Below are 7,913 nucleotides of genomic sequence, written 5' to 3'. Positions count from 1 at the left end.
TATGAGTGAGGGGATCATTGTCATTCTTCCCTTAGTTTTGTGTTTTGAGGAACAAATATAAAAGGGAAAACCTGTTCTCTCTGCCTTGTGGGGTTGAGACAAGAAACGATAGACTTAAATGGCAGCTTTTAAATGTTAGGGCTGTAAAGATAGTGAGAGACATTGTAGGGCCACAAAATCCCATTCCAGGAGGCTTTTAGTGAGACCATCACCAATCTGAAGTGCATGGAGTAGTTACCCTACTGTAGGGTTGTGGAAGGACTGCTTGAGGCCATTTTCTACTCCTAACCTATGATTTAGTTGTATTTGTTTCCTTTATTCTGTGTGATGGGCAAGCAATCTATAAAGGCAGTATCGCACTGAGTTACATAGGAATTACAAAATACCAAGTTTATGGAAATTACATTAAGCTCTCTCCTGAGCTAGTGAGCTATTTCACTGTGAAGCTTTAGAATGCTCTGAAGGTTCACTGCTCCATCATTTCCACCGCCCAGTTGTCAGGAATGTGCCGTTTCCATGGTGGTACTTCGGGCTGACCACGAGCACCGAGGGCGGGATGCGGTGTCAGACCCGCCCGGTGTGTTTGGGGCCGCACTGCAAGGGCGGGCGGGGCCGCCGGGGCTCCTGCACCGAGACACCCTCTCATTCTGTAATGTTACCCTTCCCCACGGGCCCACAGGGTCGCGCCTCCTACTCCCAACCAGTCACGGTGCTGCCTCGCCGCGGCCCCGGGGGTGAGGCGGCTCCGGGTGTGTGTGAGGCGTCCGCGCCGAGCCCGGGCCGTGCCACTGATCCACCGCGTCCAGCCCGCCCCACTGACCCTGTGCCCGGCCCATCCCACACCCCAAGCCACGGCTATCCCACACAGCCCCCGTGCCGGGCTATCCCACACCCCATCCCACAGCCATCCCACAGCCCCCGTGCCGGGCTATCCCACGCCCCAGTCCACGGTTATCCCACACAGCCCCGTTCCAGTTCCCTCCGCCCCGCCCTCCCGCGCCGTTTCCGGCCGCGCCCTTCCGCTCCCAGAGCGCCGCGCGCCGCATCATGGACCACAATGGTGAGCGGGGGGGTCTGGCCGGGCCGGGCCGGGCCCGGGGGCACCGCGCTCGCCGCCGGCCGGGGGGGGGCCATGCGGGGCCTGCAGGTGCGGGGCGGCTGCGGGCCCGGCCTGGCTCGGTCCGGCCATGGGGAGCGCTGGCGGGCCCGGGCGGGCCGCGGTTCCTCGCGCGGCGGGGCCTGCTCGCTCCCCGGGCGGGCGCGGCGGGCCCGGTGCTGCCCCCGCCCCGAGCGGCCCGAGCGGCCTCTGCCCGCGGCACCCCCGTGGCGCCTGGAGCGGCGGCTGCCCCGCCGGGAGCGCCCCGGGCCCGCGGGTTGCGCTGCCCCGCCGGCGGCCCGGCCCGGCCTGGCTCGGCCGCACCGCAGCCGGGGCCGCTCGGCGGTGGCGCAGCGGCGCTCGCTTGCCCCGTGCCCACCATGTGTTTGCTGGTTCCCAACTGTGGCCTGAGGGGAAACCCTCGTGTGCTTGAGTTTGGTTTTGTGGCCGTCGCTCCCTCGCTAGTGCGGTGCGGGGAGAGGGGAACGTCGGCTTTTTGCTAGAGTGTTTTGGAGCTTTCCTTCCCTTTTCTTAGCAAAGATTGCATTATAGATCTGTATGTGTAAGGTATCTGACCTATATTTATGGATTTTAATAAAGCTTGAAATGCAAAAATAAAACGTAACTTGATAAAAGTGGCGTTTGAGGAGGCTGCATCGCCTCTAATTAGATCTTCCCTAAGTAGTCCTAACAATTTTGGTACATGTTTGTTGTATTTCTTGTCTGGATGTAATCATGCAAGTTATGCTTTGCAGACTGGAATTTATTGTCCTTCCATGAAACATGAATGACTAATAAACTTGCTAGTTTGGATTAACTGAGTGGCTAAGTCATGGAAATATTCCTGGTTTGCAAGGGTATGTGCAAGAAAAGTGTCAGACTTAATTGTTTCCCTTTGGCACTTCAGTGGACTGAGTAATACACAAGTTTGGGAATTTTAAAATTTAGTTGTTGCTGTTTGCAAGTGGCCTGAGGTTCTGCAGGGACTTTTCCTATTTTATGGTGTTGTGTTTTTGTGTATTCTGGTAGAAAGCAGAACTTTCCAGCAGGTGGAAAACAGAGAGCTTTCCCTCTGGTGTCGGGGTCCAGCAGTGCCCAGGGAAGCCCCGTGTCACAGTTGGGTGTGCAGGTTCATCCACATAGCCTAAACAAGTGACAACTGGCCAGAAGTAAAAACAAGCTTTGTTGCTTTTGCCTTTTTTGCATGTTGCCTTTTAGAGTGAAACTTGTCAACCACAGTGCTGAGAGGAATTTGATCTATCAGAGGAAATTGAGGGCTTTTGGTTTTGGGGTAATGCGACTGTGAGGGCACAGGCCCACTTTGGAACAGGTGTTTCCCAGCTTTGGCGGTACCTGCTGAATAACCTTGAGCAGTCCCTTTCTCCTCGTTTTTCCTTCTACTTGTTGTATTGTGTGGGATGGTTGTAGGCTTTGAGGGACAGCGTTGTGCCCTAATCACTAATGGGCCCTAATTGCAGTGCCCGGGCACTGCTGTACGGCAGTCCTGGGGCTGCACTGCCCTCCACACGGAATGGCAGGGCTGGCACAGCCTGTGGCTCGCCCCTTCCAGGCTGAAACATCTGCCAAAATGGTATTTTCAGTTAAAATCCAAGCGAGCTGGGAAGACTTGTGAAGGACATAACTTTATTTTTGTATTAATGAGATGCTATGCAGTGGTTTTGTGTAAACTCGTTTGAGGCTGAGGGAGTTACACTTGCTGTGGTAGCGTTCCAGGTTGCAATCCCGCTCTGGATTATCTCTTGGAGCCTGGACCTACTGATACATGTGTCAGGCTATTTCTTGCTTCCTTTGCCCTGGTACTCAGATTTAAATGTGGTTAAAGAGAATTCTGCACATAGTGGGGAATAATTTTCAATTTAAGGATACAGCTACACACTCCTAAGTACCAATATTTTTGTGAAACTTTATCATAAACTTCTAAGTGATATGTCAAGATGCTGAGTTAATATAGGAACTCGTTTCCTTTCTACTTAAATAAACAAATTTCTTAGATTGTATTAATTTTCTCATAAATTCTATGTTATCAAGAGAATTGTACAGAGAATTGACTCTTCAGTGCTATTCACACTGTGAGAAGAGCTATACAATTAATGTTTTTTCCTGTTGTGGAAAAATTACAGACTACCTAGGTTATTTAAATAGCTTTATTTTTAGAACTAGATTCCTAAAATCACAGCTGTTCCCAAGAAAGTTTTGTGACTTGACTTCTGGAAGAAATTGTATGTGAAGTGACTTATTTTCTATGTTGTATGAGCCTTAAACAAGCTTTAAAAATTACTTTTCCTACAACTTTCTGTTAATATTTAGCCTCTTTAGAAACTATTAGATATCTGAAAAATTAGATTTTTTTTTTACTTTCTTTCATAGACAATGATTTGCAAGGAACAAATAGTTCAGGATCATTGGGTGGTCTTGATGTCCGTAGAAGAATCCCTATAAAGCTTATTTCAAAGCAGACCAATAAAACCAAACCTGCACCTCGAACTACAAGAAATATGAACAGGATGCCTTCAAAGACACAAGCTGGTGATGAAGGTAAATGAATATAAATTTCCAGTACTACTAGGGAATTGTATTATTCTGTAACATTGTTCAAGACTTTTTTCAGGCTTGGAGATTTAAAGTCCAGGGTTCTGTCCAAGTGCAAAACAAGTTTGAAGTTTCCAGGTACTGCTGCACTGTAGGGCTTAAATGGTGCCCATTTCTCAGACTGTCTTACTATTTTGATTCTGTGTTTCTGTAGAATGGTCTCAGCAGATTTGGAAGTTCTGTGGCATGATTTGATGATTTTGGTATAAATGATCCATGCTCTTAATATAAGCAGCTGGTGTCAGTTAGGAAAGTGTTGTGGTTGGCTCCTGTCTTTTTTCTCTTTCTCCTTTCCACAGAAGAATTTGATTATAACAAAGAGGAACGATACGAATGCAAAGGAGGTGAAATGTTTGGCAGTCAGAGGAGATTTCCTGGACCCATCTTTTGGGACTATAAGGTAAAGTCATGGATGGGAAGTCATGAGTCTGCCTGTGTATCATACCAAGCTGTAGGTAGTCGTGGTAGATACTTTGTTTATTAAAAGTGTTTTCCATTCTTTTTGATTGATTAAAAATACATTCTGTGCTTTCTCCTGTTTGTGGTGTTCTTGCTTCCTTCTCCTCTAATTCAGAAATAATGGTTATGTTGATGATAATTGAAAAGGGAAGCTTTAGTGATGTTGAGGTTTGTTTTCCCCTCCCCTTCTCTATCCTATCAGATAAACTTGCTGGGGGAAAAAGATGACACACCGGTCCATTTCTGTGATAAGTGTGGATTGCCCATCAAAATGTATGGACGCATGGTAAGTGAAATTACCACTGGAAGATGCAGCTGTGGTTTCACTTCAGGAGAAATTAGGTTTTACTGTGTCTGTGTGAGGCTTGTGGCGGTTACTGATTTCAACAGGCATCTCAACAAACACCAGAATAGTACCAGGATGGAGCCAGGGGCCTTCATTGCTAAAGTATTTTTGTTCCACCTGTCTGACTGATTTTGCTTCACTCCCTGATTTAAAAAAGTAAGCTTGAAAATGTTAAAAAATCAGAACAGCATCACCAACAAAAAACCCTTCAAGTTCCATAGGTTTTGATCTTAAACCGCTTAGGTTTAAAAATAAACATTTTATCTTAATTGAAGTTAGAAAACACTATTCACTATTCACTTCTAAAAATCTGAGTTTAATTTAGATTTCTAGGTGTGATGTAACAGGCTTCAGGTTCTGACTTCATTACAGTTAATGCTCTTAAAACTTTCTGTCCTTGCCAACAAGACAAGTGTAATCAGATTACATATGCAGCTTCTGTGAATGTTCAGTGTTGGCATTTGTGCAAGACTCCAACTTTTACTGGTGTTTTTGCCAACACTTGAAAAACCAAACCAGCACTCCTCCAAAATATGCCAAACTATCATAAACTGTTCTAGAAGGTTTCTATGCAAATATGTTGTAAACTGTTAACCACCTTTATGGTTGTTCACCTTACAGAGGATTTAGTTACTTTTATTATTACAAACTGTGTGCTGGAGGGAGGAACTGTATTCTGCAAAACGACATAGATAGTTACATACAATGTCTTAACAGAGCAATTTTTTGTCTCTAGATACCTTGCAAGCATGTTTTCTGCTATGACTGTGCTATACTACATGAGAAAAAGGGAGACAAGATGTGTCCAGGGTAAGTTCTCTCAAGATTTGTTATTAAAGGCAATGTAGGAAAGTAACTTAAATGTGTTATTTCAGGCACTGTATTAACGTGGCTCTTACTTATGTACATTTAGTAGAGGCAGTACTCTCTTTTTGTTCCTATCCCATCTTTGGGACTGTTAAGAGTATTTGTGTAGTAAGCTGTTGCTGCTCTAATTTGAAAAGGAATAAACAGCAGTTTAATTTGCTTAGTGAGAGTGACCCTTGTTAATTCTTAATACACAGAAGGAATTTGTGTGAGAGATGCTACTTAGAAAATGCTTAGTTATATTTAGTTCTTAGTTACATTTAGAGACTTAAAAACTAGGTAAACTTCTAAATCAGTGAAAGTGGGAGAACATTGTCAGTTTTCATTTGGCTAATTATGGCAAACTGGTTGACTTTTAACAAGAAAAAATGTATGTTGAGCTCTCTCTGATGACAATAACTAATGTTCTCCTTTGATTTAGCTGTAATGAACCCGTGCAGCGAATCGAGCAGTGTGTGCGAGGGTCTCTCTTCATGTGTAGCATCGTTCAAGGCTGCAAGAGAACTTACCTGTCACAGAGGGACTTACAGGCTCACATCAACCACCGTCATATGCGAGCTGGAAAGCCTGTTACTCGCCCTGCCATTGAGCCCGTGCATCCTCCTATTGCCCCACCGCCTGCCGAAATTCCTGAGCGTTTCATAATGCCCCCTGAGAAACATCACATGAGCCACATTCCGCCAAAGCAGCACATCATGATGCCACCACCTCCTCTGCAGCATGTGCCACACGAGCATTACAACCAGCCCCACGAGGACATCCGTGCTCCTCCTGCAGAGCTGTCCATGGCTCCGCCACCACCTCGCCCAGTCAGCCAGGACACCTTCCGCATTTCAACGAGGAAACACAGCAACTTAATAACTGTCCCTATTCAGGATGATTCGAATTCAGGTGCTCGAGAACCACCTCCACCAGCCCCAGCACCTGCTCACCATCACCCTGAGTACCAGGGCCAGCCAGTGGTATCTCATCCTCATCATATTATGCCTCCACAGCAGCACTACGCGCCGCCCCCGCCGCCGCCCCCGCCCATCAGCCACCCGCTGCAGCACCCTCCCCAGGCAGCAGGCACACCTCACATGGTGTATAGCCAAGCTCCTCCGCCACCAATGACCTCTGCTCCTCCTCCAATAACCCCACCGCCTGGACACATCATTGCCCAGATGCCGCCATACATGAACCATCCTCCTCCGGGACCTCCACCTCCCCAGCATGGAGGGCCACCCGTAAATGTAAATGCCCCCCCTCCCCATCACTATAATCCTAACTCTTTGCCACAGTTCAGTGAAGATCAAGGAACTCTTAGCCCCCCGTTCACACAGCCTGGGGGAATGAGTCCAGGGATATGGCCAGCTCCGAGGGGTCCACCTCCACCTCCGAGGATGCAAGGGCCTCCTGCTCAGGCCCCTCTTCCTGGACCACACCATCCTGATCAAGCCAGATACAGACCCTATTACCAATGATACAAGCAATTATATGCATAGAGAGTGCTATGAAGAGGATAAAACTATATACAGCAACCTTTTAATTAATTGTTTTGAGGTTATTTTGTTGTGGTTTTTTTTTAAATTCTGTCATTTTGACTGTAAGACATTTTGAGGTTTGAATCTTAAATGACTTTTAAGCCTTGGCCGTAGAACTCTGACTTCAAATATTCTGTAGTGCTAAAATAAGTGGCTTAGTAGACCACAGTTGCATTTTAACAGAACTTCCGTTGCTCGTGTGGCTAAATTGTCCTAAGATGATAACTTGTAACATTATTTCCTGGAGAAAATGAACATGTGTTGTACCATTCTGAATATTGGTTTTGTTAAATCCAGTGTTTTTGTTAACCTGTGTACAATAATTAAATTGAATTATGGTTGTAAACGTGGTGAGTTTTTATATGAAGTTAACACACACAGTTCTGGGACACAATTTCAACACTAATACTGTCCAAATGGGCAGCATAGTCAAATATTAAGGGAACTTTAATATTTCTACTACTACCATTTACCATTACTCATAATGAATTCAGGCTGTAGTGAATTCACAGCACTAGAAATCAGACGTGCAGAGTTTTGCATTTACTGCATTTCAGTTTTCTGGGTTTTTTTCCTTTATGTTTATGCAGCAGGATTAATGCATCAAAGATACAGCTTTTGGCATGACATGAAGTCGTGTATTGTGTGGTTTTTGTTTGGTTTTGTTTGGGTTTTTGAGTTTGTTTTAAAGCTAGTTTTGATTCAGAATATTCTGTTTACGTGTAAATACTGGAGGCGAATTCAAACTATTGTATTTGCCTATGGCTGTGAATTGTCTTGCCATGTCTGAGAAGCAGCTTAGGTAGGGAGGTGGTGTTTGCCTCTCTCACTTTATATAATGTATACAGTAGGAAAACTTCCCATTTGGATAACCTGAAAGAAGTGGTCTGAAATCCCTTGTGTGAAATCTTCTGTGCTTGTGAAGGCAAAAATGGCTCTGCCAGCATTATTTTCATTCAGTAACTAACAAGAAACACATGAGCAAATTTTAAGGACCCCCTTCTGTCACTGT

General features: G+C 45.7%; 1 protein-coding gene across 2 annotated transcripts; it reads left to right on the top strand.

Moving 5' to 3' along the window:
* Positions 1–980: 980 nt before the first annotated feature.
* Positions 981–7,247, top strand: CBLL1 (Cbl proto-oncogene like 1). 2 transcript variants are annotated; one of them, XM_071552616.1, is made up of 6 exons: positions 981–1,060; positions 3,485–3,652; positions 4,009–4,106; positions 4,368–4,451; positions 5,248–5,321; positions 5,800–7,247. In XM_071552616.1, exons 1-6 carry the CDS (start codon positions 1,048–1,050, stop codon positions 6,839–6,841), a joined length of 1,479 nt encoding a protein of 492 aa, XP_071408717.1. In that variant the 5' UTR covers positions 981–1,047; the 3' UTR covers positions 6,842–7,247. The 2 variants fall into 2 exon arrangements, with proteins under 2 accessions (XP_071408717.1, XP_071408716.1); XM_071552615.1 differs by having other exon boundaries at positions 4,006–4,106.
* The last annotated feature ends 666 nt before the right edge of the window (positions 7,248–7,913 follow it).

Source organism: Pithys albifrons, chromosome 3, assembly GCF_047495875.1.
Source record: "Pithys albifrons albifrons isolate INPA30051 chromosome 3, PitAlb_v1, whole genome shotgun sequence".
Lineage (NCBI taxonomy): Eukaryota > Metazoa > Chordata > Aves > Passeriformes > Thamnophilidae > Pithys > Pithys albifrons.
The sequence above is the reverse complement of the archived record's forward strand: the minus strand, read 5'-3'. Positions and strand labels throughout refer to the sequence as shown.

Coding starts and splice junctions, on each gene's coding strand:
- CBLL1 (XM_071552615.1), top strand. Junction 3,653..4,005: donor GACACAAGCTGGTGATGAAG/GTAAATGAATAT, acceptor TCCTTTCCACAG/AAGAATTTGATTATAACAAA. Junction 4,452..5,247: donor TCAAAATGTATGGACGCATG/GTAAGTGAAATT, acceptor TTTTGTCTCTAG/ATACCTTGCAAGCATGTTTT.